Consider the following 14863-nt stretch of genomic DNA (forward strand, 5'->3'; position numbering starts at 1 on the left):
GCACTCCCAACCTAACCCTGTTTGATTATCTTGGTTTGTTTGTATAGTTCATGTATGCACTCTCAACCTAACCCTGTTTGATTATCTTGGTTTGTTTGTACAGTTCATGTATGCACTCCCAACCTAACCCTGTTTGATTATCTTGATTTCCTTATCCAACGTAATCGCGTCTTGTTCGACGGCCAGTAGATATTAAAACTTCTAATATATCTATGTACACTGTGATGGCCAGATATGTATCGATCATATGTACTTTTGTTTTATTTACGATGGTTCCAGAGAACAGGGAAAATTGATTGGCGTTTAGTGATAAAAGCATATTTCAAAACCCTCTCTTAGAATGTAAGCTTAAATTGTTTGGTTACCTTAAATGTCAACATATTTAGATTCTAAACAATCACACTGTTTTAAAATAATAAATTATTACCACACGTAAACAATGAAGCTTACTGAACAGAGGTAAGAATAGAACGTGCAAGGTATTACAGTACAGAGGATATCTTTGTTCTCCAAACTTATCTTTTGATAAAGTCTAGTGTAAACGTACGAGGCTATTTTGGACTGTCATCAAACTATATGTAATACCCAATACGATACGATATTGGCAGTAATGGTTAAGTCATGGTGAAATTTACATGCTGTATTCTACTCTTTCTGTTTAATTGTTTTGTGTTGTAACAGGAACTAGGAATTGTGTGAGATTCAGTACGATATTTCACATATTGTGGAAGACGACAGAAAGCCATTTTACACTAAACACATTACTATACCACCGGAATATTACATTAAACACGTTACTATACCACCAGAATATTACACTAAACACATTACTATACCACCAGAATATTACATTAAACACGTTACTATACCACCAGCATATTACATTAAACACATTACTTACACCACCGGAATATTACACTAAACACATTACTATACCACCAGCATATTACATTAAACACATTACTTACACCACCGGAATATTACATTAAACACATTACTATACCACCGGAATATTACACTAAACACATTATTATACCACTAGAATATTACACTAAACACATTACTATACCACTAGAATATTACATTAAACACATTACTATACCACCAGAATATTACATTAAACACATTACTATACCACCAGAATATTGCATTAAACACATTACTATACCACCAGAATATTACATTAAACACATTACTTATACCACTAGAATTTTACATTAAACACATTACTATACCACCAGAATATTACACTGAACACGTTACTATACCACCGGAATATTACATTAAACACATTACTATACCACCAGAATATTACATTAAACACATTACTATACCACCAGAATATTACATTAAACACTTTACTATACCACCAGAATATTACATTAAACACATTACTATATCACCAGAATATTACATACACTAAACACGTTACTGTACCACCAGAATATTACAATAAACACATTACTATACCACCAGAATATTACATTAAACACATTACTTACACCACCTGAATATTACACTAAACATATTACTATACCACCAGAATATTACACTAAAAACGTTAGTATACCACTAGAATATTACATTAAACACATTACTATACCACCAGAATATTACATTAAAACGTTACTATACCACTAGAATATTACACTAAACACGTTACTATACCACCAGAATATTACACTAAAAACGTTACTACACCACTAGAATATTACATTAAACACATTACTATACCACCAGAATATTACATTAAACACGTTACTATACCACCAGAATATTACACTAAACACGTTACTATACCACCGGAATATTACATTAAACACATTACTATAATACCACCGGAATATTACATTAAACACATTACTATACCACCAGAATATTACACTAAACACGTTACTATACCACCAGAATATTACATTAAACACATTACTATACCACCAGAATATTACACTAAACACGTTACTGTACCACCAGAATATTACAATAAACACATTACTATACCACCAGAATATTACACTAAACACGTTACTATACCACTAGAATATAACATTAAACACGTTACTATACCACTACAATATTACATTAAACACATTACTATACCAAAGAATATTATATCTAATACACTGGTGTACCAAAGAATATTATATCTAATACACTGGTGTACCAATATTATTTTTGCACTATCTATATTACCCTGTATATAAGGCATGTTTATGTATTTATGCATGTATATATATATAACAATTAAAGGAGTTAATATCCACTGAACAAGATCATTTCAGCTCATGACGTCATGTATCTTTAAAGAGCTGACTGCTTGCTGTAATTTTAGGAACGATATCAACAAACAGGGTAAGAAATGTTGAGAGCTCTATTATTTCTCGTGGGTGGATTTAAAAATTATACATATTAATGTTGGCCATTAAGAAAATTCCATCGTTTCTAGTTTTCCGTTCTCTTACTCTGATTAAAGTTGTTTTTATTTTACTAAACCACAGCGGCTAATATGATAACTTTTATTGATGTCCGTCGCTCTTCTAGATACATACGTCATCATTGAGGCAGGCGGTAGCACTGTGTATGTAAGGGGTGGCTAGGATTGTTCATCAAAATGATATTTTAAATATCTCCTCAATAGGTGATCATAACTTTACAATTTTATACAGTGTTTCCTTTTATACCAATATCTATGTAATGACTGAGTCACAAGTTCTGAGAATGTCTGTAAAATATCATAGTAAAAAGTTTTAATTTCTTGTTGTTCTTTCTTTTATTACACGGTAACTAAAAACCAAAACAATGGTGTCAACCAGTTTCACTGAGATGACATAGTTTCAAACGTAGTATCCACTTTTATTAATAACTAGTAGTAATTTTTAGTAAGTACAGGGTGAAACAGGACTTACCAGCCAATAATAGATAACAATAAATATTACAGTTAGAGACTCATTGTACATAGAACTTGGTTATAAATACAACCCTCCTATGTCTATTGAAACTCTGCATTAAAAATAACAAGTAAAGAAAAGAACTTGTCAAGAAAAGAAGTAAATGTAGGAATGGCTAATATCCATCTTTCAAAAACAATGCAAACAAGCTAATAAGGATGGGATTTGGATCATGCCTATATAGTAGCACAAGCAAGAATTAACAAACACCAATATATATAACTATTCAGTCACAACTGAGCTTAATCTATATACGCCGTTTTTCGGGTCACTTTTATGAAAATTTCTAGCATGAGTAATTTTACATCACACTACCGTTCGCGCTCTTTACGAAACTTCTTCGTTCAAATCTATTTCCCTGTCAATGTTCCCATCTTCATGAAAAGGCGTAAGATGACAAAAACAAGATCTTGAATAATTTCTCAATAATGTGCCTTGGTTAAAGTTTATTGAAAAACAGATTTAAAGTTTAAATGTGTAAATTTATGTCCAGGTAAAGAATATGTAACACTTTAAAACAAAGTATCGATAAGGAATTTCGAAAACAATTTTTTTTTCATTTCTGTCTTAGCAAACAGGATTCTTATTAACCCTAACATTCTCCTCTTCAAAGTGGACTTGATTTTCGTTAAGATAGCCAACATACTCTTAAGCCTATCGCAGTCTACTGCTGTTTCATTACACTACACCGAGCATGGCGATCCAGGATTACTGCTGCTAAACAACAACATGGCACAAGGTTCTTTACCTATTCTGTTATCAAGTGGAACGGGTTGTTCTTTTTGTTGAAACTTTAAACAGCGTTTGTTGATTAAGATTCTGAGCTCACTCCCCCTTCCACAGCTGGGGTCGCGTACAAGTATATCAAACCTGATATTTTAGCTAATCTTATTGAGTTACGAACACAGGTAGGTTGAAACAAGTTTCCTCTGTTATTCAAGAAAGGAAGTGAAACGAGTCTCAAATAAAAAGTTCTGTGACACTCTAGATTGGCTCAATGGCCTGGAACGTCGTTGTCCAAGTTCAACACCACGTCGGAATCAACATAAAATTTTTTGTTAAAAACGTGTGCGTACGTGGTCACGATACGAAAGACCTAAAAGCCTCGTGGGCCGAAGCTTCACTACTGACAAGTGTTATAACGATATTAATAGTATGTACACAAAAGGCCTTATTGTTTAGCAAACAATGAACAGAAGCTTATTCGGGCGAAAAACCTCATAATCGTAAAACATGTATTATTAGTATCATAAAAGTCGCCCATCAAATAGTTAGAACATTTCAGATACCAGAAAGATGACGTCTAAAAGGAAAACTTTTACTGTTGTTACATAAACGTGAAGTCAACCATTTTGACAATTACAACACTTTAACTAGTACTTTAAAAATTATGTTACTATTTTTTAGCTTTCACATTTAACCGAAAAGAAACCGCATGATTTATTTGCAATGCTGTTTTATTTTGAAACTGGAAAAACTGTACTTAATGCAACTATAACTTACTCTTTTGAAGTAAGTAACTGGGTTTCAAAAGTGAGTATACAGACTTTTTGTCGTGTCAAAATAAGTTCACGTCCTCAACTGTAGAGTGCGTTATTTTATTTTAATTTCACAAATGTAAAAACATTTTTTATGAGACCTAACTTTTTGAGTTAAGTCATTAAGTTTATTTATAATTGTAGAGTGTCTCCATTCTTCCATACAGAGTGGGTCAAGTTAAAAAACAGAGGTCACTCAACTATTTCATGGATACGGTGCAGGATCATGCTTTCTGACCTTAATACGAGGAGAAGTGAACAAAACACAGTTAACTGCTAAACCCACTGAAAAATTGATGTCAAATTCACTTTTAGCTTTGAGTCAAACAGTTATATGTTTATCACAAACAACAAATTTGACCATCTTAACAGTTGTCACAAAAATGGACAGCTTAGAAATAATCGGGAGATTTCACCAACAGGCATCTTTAGAACACAGTACATTGTTTTTTGTTTTTACCATTTTCAATCCTTGGTGGAGGAAAAAAAAAATCTTCGACTTTTTCTCATCCGGCTCCGGTCTGCCACAACACTGGCGCCGTCTATAATTATGTGCAATATATTTATTAAGCGGACGATTATTTCCATAGAAACTCTTCTCCAAACAAACGGACAAAATTGGAAAAGTCCAACAGGGGTCAATAAGAGAGTATCCTCTAACACGCAAACTGAGCTAAAGTTAAGATTAAAATTATAATCAAAGTTTCTCATTTTCTCTCAACCTCTATACTGTCTAACTTGAAAAAACAACAAATCATTCTGTGGGGACTTATACTTTATGTAAGTTAACGTTATTAGAAATACAGAGTAAAACTGGAAGTTCTTAATCAAAGTTTAAATACAGCCAGCTACCAATCATTTCGATACTAATACTGCAAATTACTAAAAAAAAAAAAAACAATCCTCGAGCGTTTTTGAAGAGCGCCCTCAACTTCACGAGCAGTTCTTTATTCGAAAGTTTTGGGCTGTTTTAGGACTTTTTAAATAAGTATAAGAATATCACCATTGCTAATTATAAATGTTGTTTGAATTGTCGAGGAAAGGAACGATTAGACATCCAAAACAGTCGTGAAATGTACTGTTACAAGAAATGTTGTATATAATGTCATGTGTCTGTTTGTTGGTTTTGAATTTCGCGCAAAGCTACACGAGGGCTCTCTGCGTTTCGTGTATCTGTTTACGTGTCTGTGTATTTATGTACGGAAGAGTGATACGTGTAGTATTTTATATACGTAAACGATTTCCATATGCTAATACAGTGGAGTTAAGCAGCAGATGACGTCACGCATGACATATTTACCACCTATATATGCGGCTTAGCGTGAAGTCCTGACCATCTAACAATAGAATGACATCTTAGTTAGACATATGGCTTGAGGAATACGTCACAGCCTTTTCCAAGGAAATATACAAGTATGTACAGACTAATCTCTGGTGTGACCACATACACCATACTACAAGTATGTACAGACTAATCTCTGGTGTGATCACATACACCATACTACAAGTATGTACAGACTAATCTCTGGTGTGATCACATACACCATACTACAAATATGTACAGACTAAACGCTGGTGTGACCACATACACCACACTACAAGTACGTACAGATTAATCTCTGGTGTGACCACATACACCACACTACAAGTACGTACAGACTAATATCTGGTGTGACCACATACACCACACTACAAGTATGTACAGACTAATCTCTGGTGTAACCACGTACACCATACTACATGAATGTACAGACTAATATCTGGTGTGACCACATACACCACACTACAAGTACGTACAGACTAATCTCTGGTGTGACCACATACACCACACTACTAGTATGTACAGACTAATCTCTGGTGTAACCACGTACACCACACTACATGAATGTACAGACTAATATCTGGTGTGACCACATACACCACACTACAAGTACGTACAGACTAATCTCTGGTGTGACCACGTACACCACACTACATGAATGTACAGACTAATATCTGGTGTGACCACATACACCACACTACAAGTATGTACAGACTATTCTCTGGTGTGACCACATACACCACACTACAAGTATGTACAGACTAATCTCTGGTGTGACCACATACACCACACTACAAGTACGTACAGACTAATCTCTGGTGTGACCACGTACAACATACTACAAGTATGTACAGACTATTCTCTGGTGTGACCACATACACCACACTACAAGTATGTACAGACTAATCTCTGGTGTGACCACATACACCACACTACAAGTATGTACAGACTAAACTCTGGTGTGACCACATACACCACACTGCAAATATGTACAGACTAATCTCTGGTGTGACCACATACACCACACTACAAGTACGTACAGACTAAACGCTGTTTGCATAACCTGTACACTATACTAAACTGTTAAAAATGCCTGCTGCTTGGAAGCTCTGAAATAGCTCACGTTTATTAGACGTTACGTCACTTGGGGTGATGTGATCAGGACAGTTGGAGGTAACAAGTAGGTGTAGGCTGGCGGTAATATATGCCATGTATCACCCCTCCCCCTACAAAAAAGCGGAAACGCCCAAACTTTAGAAGGTTCCCCATTTGCTCTCTCTATAGTCTTACTTTAATTAAGATGTGCGCGTTTTTGGGGTCAGAGCTCAGCTTCAAAAGGAATAACTAGTTGAGAATATTTCCAGCGATAACTGGACAGTGTAATCATTTTTGCTTCTGTTAAATGAAGTGTCTAGATATCCTGGAAGCAGGCAACAATCTATATCCTTCCCACGATCACCTGCAGCATAAACGTAAGAGATGGATTTTTCTCCTTAAGATACACCTGCATGCCCACGTCGTCGCCATGACAACCAAACAGCTTATTTTCACCATGCAGGTGTACAAAGATGAGTATCGAGCGTGTTGGTGGCTCCATCTTTAACATACTGAAACAACAACGAAGATAGCTGTTCACTGATCACTATGGTGCTGGGAGACTTAACCTTTTGATGGCAATTCACTGACCACCAGAATGATGGTACTCTTAACCTTTTGATAGCAGTTTACTGACCACCAGGATGCTGGGAAACTTAACCTTTTAACAGCCGTTCACTGACCACTGGGATTATGGGAATCTTTAAACTTTTGATAGCCGTTCACTGACCACTAGGGTGCTGGGAGACTTAAACGTTTGATGGCAGTTCACTGACCACTATGGTGCTGGGAGACTTAACCTTTTGATGGCAGTTCACTGACCATCATAGAGATGGGAATCTTAACTTTTCAATAACATTTCGCTGACCACTAAAGAGATGTAAATCTTAACCTCTCGATAAAATTTCAGTTACTACGAAGTTTATACATGCTTGAACGAAGGCGTTCAAAATCCATATTGCAGTTTGAAAAAAAAAATCCTTTCCAACCTTTTTTAGTCAATCCAGAAAATCTCTCACGAGGTGGTTTCAAATAAATATTGAAAATAAAACGTTGTAAAATGTTTATTAAGTGTAATAAACACTCCTCAATAGGTCTAGATGATGAAACTGAATATCAATAAATTCTTAACCCAAATTATAAGTGATGCTATTCGAAGTCTGTTTTATACAATAATGTTATCATTTTCCCATGACTAAATGTTTCCTGCGTTGTATTTTCTGTTTGTTTTTGTTTCAGCTACACAATGGGCTATCTTGCGCTGTGTTCACCGCGGAGATCGGTTTCCAGATTTTAGCCGTTATGAAACTACATTTCCAGAATAAAGTGTCCTCATCTTCTTACTGTTTTTATATCGAGATGACGTCACGAGTATGTCGAAATGACATCATTCGTTAGCAAGAGAACAGAGTGGTTAGATAAAACAACTGAAACTTCTATAAAGCAACATACAACACTACTGATATAACATTTACTTTCGCGTGCCGTAAATTCCATGGGAAACAGGTGTGAGCCAAATCACATGACGCACGCGCATGTGAACGATTACACGCACACGTGGCACTGCAATGTATTTGTGACGTCATGAAACAAAACAGATGGCTAACCTCGTTGGCCGAGCTATGTGTTTCAACACTTCTGCGTACGAATTAAACGCATAAAATATTCAGGTGATTTCTTTAACATCAGAAATCAAACTAATAAATAGAGAATAGGAAACTTAATATATAATCACGAGGTCGTCGAATTTCAGCCAATGATAATTCGCAAAATCAGTGAAAAAAAAAAATCATTGTTTTATGGTTCGAACCTCGATGGTTTTCATGCCCTTCGCTTCAACTTTCTCTATTCTATCACGCTATTTAAGCTATGCTTTCTAGCAAGCATTATGTGTTAGATCAATAAATCCTGATCTATTTGAAGAAATTGTTACGCGGTCAGACAAACAAATCACGTAGACGTATAAAATTTTTTAATAAAACTACGCGTACGTAACTTTATTTATTAAAACTATAGGTAAAATAAACAATAAAGTATTGGTATTTATGATAGTATACTGAGTATGAAACAGTTATGAACGTTCAGTGTATGACACGGTTTTACCAGTTGAAACAAAGAAACTCACTAAAACATAAGAATAAAACCTGTACTAAAGAAAAATGTAGCTACAATGTGTTGATAGCAGTCTGTGAAACGAACTGAAGCTAAAGTAGTAATGGAGGCAAACGTAGCTGAATATACAGAAACGTCTGAATGTGTGTTCACAAAGTGATAAGCATATGGTTTCGAACGAACTGCGCATGCGTATTTTAGGCCTAAATAAGTCGAGAAATGTAATGTTAATTTTTTTTAAGGAAATTACACGCGGGTTATTGTTGTTTGTGTGAAATACTTTGCAATTATAAAAACTAAAGTTGAAATTGTAGGCAGTCGTCACGTGATGACAACAATATGCGCGTTGGATTGAAAAGTTTAACGAAGCAAAAAACAGGTAAGGTGATTCTAAATTGAAAAGTCAATATGTAATCTTGACTACACAGATAGACTTTTCTAACGATATGATATTTGTAGTGTTTGATCGAGAAATTAGCGAGAAAAGGTCCGAACAGACAAACGCAAACGTATTGTTTATAAATATTACAACAATTTAACATATAAGCTACTAGACTTTACCCCCTTCAAATTTTCTAGCTTTTGTTCCTTTAAACTCTCTTCTTGCGAAGGTACTAGCGCCACCTGTAGTAGACTGAATACAATCCTAAAATTAGAAGCTTCTACTCAAAAACAACCTGAATTGGGCATATGAGAGATGAAATGCGACGTGTACGTTATGCAGGTTATCACTAGTACGCACAAAAACGATACTTTTAATGCTTAATGAGGTTGTAGAAGGCTTTAAGTAATAACGGACTTACGATTTCAATGTTTTTAGTTTTCTCAACTAAAAATGTTATATAATGTTACAACACCTAATAACACTAACCATATTGTTATATAAAGTTACAACACCTAATAACACTAAACATATTGTTATATAATGTTACATCTAGTAAAACTAACCATGAATGATTAAGACAGGATTACTGTTAAATCTGTATGTAACCTAGGTGTAGTGTAGGACCACATCATAGCCTACTCTGTACGTACCTTTAGTGTAGTGTAGGACCACACCATACATACCCGTATGTGAGGTAGATGACCATATCACAACTTATTCTGTACCTACCCATAGTGTAGTGTTGTTACAACGTAAGTGTGAATCGTTAAGTTTCAATAAATAAAAATCAGTTAAATGGCTGGCTATAAACTGACATCTGGAAAGCAAATAAACCCCACGAATGAAAAATAACGAGAGGATTAAATACTGTTCATTTTTAATGTCGAAATGTTTTGTTTTTATCTTTAATGTCTTTGATATGTTTTCAGCATTACAATAATACAAGTTATATGGAAACAGAACCAAATACTTAAATGTTCTTATAGTTAAAAATAATACGAATAATGCATTGACTTGTAAAACTGCGAACTGAAACGAAGTTCAAGGTATAGCATTACGTCACTTACACTTTGAATCATTTACTAAATTTAGAACACGTTTTTACATAGTTAGCTATGACGTAATGTGGACCAAGCCAGTTGGACAGGATCTAGATTACTCTGTGGTTTACTTATAAACTTGTAGTAACAGTAGTACTTTCTATGGGTATGGGATTGTGATCTGAATAAAATAATGTTTTATGGCACATACAAAATAATAAATAGTAAAAGCCTCTCTCTCTCTTCGTCTTATGTTTCATTATGTTGTAAACTTGTTTCGACATGTAAGATTACACTTGGAACGTCAAAGTAAATTCAGTTACCTTGCGTTTGACGTTGGTATCAATATATACCTATCCTGGGGATAACAGTCTCCAAAAAAAAAATACAGAATCAGTTTGTGATTATGAAATACCGGTCGCAAACCTGTGAACGGAAGGACAAACAGATTCGGGTTCTATCACGATGTGAACAGATGGACAAACAGAAACAGGTCCTCCCATGATGTGAACGGATAGACACACAGGATCAAGTCCTACAATAGTGTGAATGGACAGACACACAATATTTCTGACACTAATGGTAAAAACTTGAAGAAGGAAAACCATTAATATATTATATCTATATGTAAGATTATTACAAACCGACGGAAATGTAAACATTGACTTACGTAATTTCAGAAATCGAACCTTGAATTAAATCATTTCCGTTCCATCAGGCATTCGTTAAAGTGTAGATAAGGACTGTTTGAAAGACAGAACATGCCAAACACGTTTATCACACAAAACCGGAAACAAGATTATTATGAATATTTTGTTTTTTTTTCACAAGCTACAAATGTAACAGTTACCTCTGATGTAAGAATGCCGCAGACACAATTAATATTTTTTGTTTATCGCTCTTAAGCAAGAAAAATCGTACAAACAACAACTGATAACACATGTTTCCTGACACTACAGTTCCGTGCTAATGCTAGGGTAATCTGTTTGTCAAATAACCGGTAATTAACCCTGAAATAAACATCAAACGACATCATATTATCTCAACTAATAGCATGCTTGAATGAACGATCCGCAGCCAAGCCTAACTATCGACAAAAACTAGGTCAGACTATTAGACAAAACTCTGTCTTCATTATCCAAAATGTACGTTTTTATATTCCTCTTCGAATAAGGCCCAATTTTATACCTGAATATAATTGTTTTGTTTGATATTATTTACCTTAACTATCAACCAATTCTTTACTCAACGTTTCGACACCGAGGGTGCCCCCCAGTGGCACAGCGATATGTCTGCGGACTTACAACTCTAGAATCCGGGTTTCGATACCCGTGGTGAGCAGAGCACAGATAGCCCATTGTGTAGCTTTGTGCTTAATTACAAACAAACAAACTTCGACATCAGGGACCGGCTCGCTGCCTCCTTCAACTGTCGCGAATCGCGAAGGAAACACTTTTGATATTAAAGAAAACTTGATTTAGTAAAAGATAAGAGAAAGGGCTGTTGAACATTAATGTTGAATATTTTATTAAATATAGTCTCAATTGTTCCAAACATCCAGAAGAAAATAAACTTAACCGCAATATCGACCTAACGACAAATCTGTACTGTCGTCCGTTGCTTTGTTAATAATAGAGAAAAAATCCCTTCTGTACGAATGTAGGCCTGAAGGATTTTAACACTGCGTGTATTGCTCAATGTTTTTGAACTACTAAAGTGGTTATAAAAACTGGAATTTATTACCAACTACGAGTGGTATACGTTGTTGGTGAATTCGACTATGCCATTGTTTTGTTCCTTCGGATATTTTTTTTCTAGTTTCTATTATGGAAGATGTTTTGGATGATGGTCAAGGCCAACAAGGGATGTAAAAAATCAATGATGTTTCTAATAATCCAATTAACTTTCCGAAAAATTACCATAAAGTTACAAATCAAAATGATCAAACTTAACAAACTCAACGAGAATTAGAAACTAACAGACCTAAAATTTATTTTTAAAATCACGTACACCGCGCATAATTGTTGTTTTTTTTTCTTCTTTACCACAACTTTACTTACATTGAAGCGTAGAGAAATAAATGTTAGCTTATAATGCTTCGACAGCAATCGGTATTTAAAACCGTGACTTTTAAAAGTGTTATACTACATATATAAATAGCGTTTCAGGTCATCTTTTGTTTCCGATCGTCCATCCCGAGTGGCAAGTTCTGCTGTTATACGAAGGGCCTCTTGGGCAGTGACTTGTGGAAACAAAAGACAGATCTCAAATGCTAAGCGGAAGGTAAGAAAGAAAGAAAGAAAGACAAATACAGTTTACGTGATTTTTTTATTACAAGTACTAATCTTTAATTACTGTGACTTACTCAAAATTTATGAAATGAAAAGCTTTGTATACACTGTTCAAAATAACTTTAAATGCGTTGTCACAAATATAACGGATAACTATTATTAAATTTATTAGCGATTACTATTAAGCATAAAACAGCCGAAACATTACGTTAGGCCTAAAACTTTAGGTAAAAATCACGTAAGCTGCAGGTGTTTATTTATTACACATTTTAGGCTTATCGGTTCCTAATTATGTAAACCGTAACTTTCATTGTTCGACTTCGAAAATGACTTGTCTTTAATATTTAATACAATTTCCTTCATCTTCTTATTACATAATTAAATTAGGTTTTATATCTTTCATCGTTATTATCACAATAACATAGTAACACAACCAGGCAATAGTCTAAATTTCCCCACTCAGGATTTCTCAATAAAAAAATTAACTTTTACGGAAATATTATACTATGAAGAAACAACCATAAACTCCAGAACAAGACAGTTGTTTTTTTAGTTCGCTCAACGTAAGTTTATTCTTCACGTACACATATTTTTTAATGTAATTTATGCCACTCTTACCTTTTTAACACTCTTCCTTCATTTGTTTTGCCATTAGTTAACAAGGTTTGGGCTCCTACCGCTCGACCATTGATGATTCCTTTAGATGGGGTAACAGGCGTACCTCCTCCGCTGAACCTCATTTCTGGAACCGCATCTACGGATATGCCGTTCGTTTCGCCATTAGGCTTAGATTCATTTTCTGGTTGGGCTGTTTCTCCATTCATCAAATTATGGACCATGATGGATTTGGGTTTTGCTGGAGTAGAGTTGTTTTTATCTTCATCGACAACGTACGGTGTCATCAGTTATCACTTAATGTTAAGTAACGAGACACTGGTAAAAAAATATTGCTAGTAATAGCAGACTTTTTCCTGTTTATCCGTTGAATATATATTATATATTTCTGTCTTTTATTTTCTCACGCATAGAACCAGTTATCCAAAGATTGATAGTATTACCAAAGGCATGAAAAATATAACTACGCCTTTTTAAACTAAAATGAAAATCCAGAATAAAATATATTATGCGTGTGGTTTAAAGTTTGTTACCAATTGTTTATATTTTTAAATCTCTCGAATTTTAAAACTTTCACATTTTTTAAAAATTTAAACAATATATAGCATTTTTATACCTTACGATTCGTATATGGCACTAAAGAAAAACGTAAGCTAGGCCGAGTAAATAAAGTCAAAGTTATTAAAACAGAAACTTATACAATAATATTGGTAAAAGTGACAACTTCCCTTCGTAGAAATTTCTTCGATAATAAGGGCTATTTCGTCCCTGCAAGCAGTAATATCTAAAAGTCTGTGTTTCGACGACGAAGTGAAACTCATTAATAAACAGTGAATAGTCTAAATGTTCAAAAAACTGTTGGCACCCATAATGTCAGTGAACCAGAAATGGGGAATCGGCATACAATGTGTCGGAGAAATTAGGGCAATGGTAATATTTGCCCCTAGTAATATCTGCTTAAAACAAGAAATGCAAAAGTACCAAACATTCGATCTGGCAAGTCACGAGTCCTTCTTTCGCTCAGTCAACGTTCTACTACACCTCTCTACAGTTGCAGACGATCCAGTCGCTTTCGTTATCTGGGTTCGTAGTCGAGGCAACGCGCCGCTTTCGTGCTAATCTCAGTGAGAGGGCAGAGTCGACTTGTTCGATAGGGGCCATTACAACAAAATAGTGAATTTAAATGAAGGGGCCAATAAATTCACATTTATTATTTTCTGTAAAAGTCATCACTAAGAATGACATTTAGCGCATAGATACATAAATAATTAATATCAAGCACGGTAACTAGTTTGCTTACGTAATAGATATTGAAAAAATTAAAACAAATATCAGCATGGTGTTGTTATGTATACTAACATATATTATTATATTATATTATATTAAAAGTAACTTTTATCTGAACAGTTTAAAGCTAATTATTTTATTTCAACGGAACATATATATTTGAAATAGTAGTTTTACTTAAGTTGTGTAAAAAAAATATAGTCAAACTGAACCTGGCGTGATGTGAAGGAT

At 34.5% G+C, this 14863-nt stretch overlaps 1 protein-coding gene across 1 annotated transcript in view; it reads right to left on the reverse strand.

Annotated features, from left to right (window-relative positions):
- LOC106471161 overlaps positions 1 to 14430 on the reverse strand; it is a 34246-nt gene extending 19816 nt beyond the window's left edge. The window contains exon 1 of the mRNA XM_022399776.1: positions 13349 to 14430. Coding sequence (XP_022255484.1) covers positions 13349 to 13632 — 284 coding nt within the window. The 5' untranslated portion in view covers positions 13633 to 14430. The remainder of the gene's footprint in view (positions 1 to 13348) is intronic.
- Positions 14431 to 14863: the final 433 nt, after the last annotated feature.

This window comes from Limulus polyphemus, unplaced genomic scaffold (genome assembly GCF_000517525.1).
Source record: "Limulus polyphemus unplaced genomic scaffold, Limulus_polyphemus-2.1.2 Scaffold4448, whole genome shotgun sequence".
Taxonomy (NCBI): domain Eukaryota; kingdom Metazoa; phylum Arthropoda; class Merostomata; order Xiphosura; family Limulidae; genus Limulus; species Limulus polyphemus.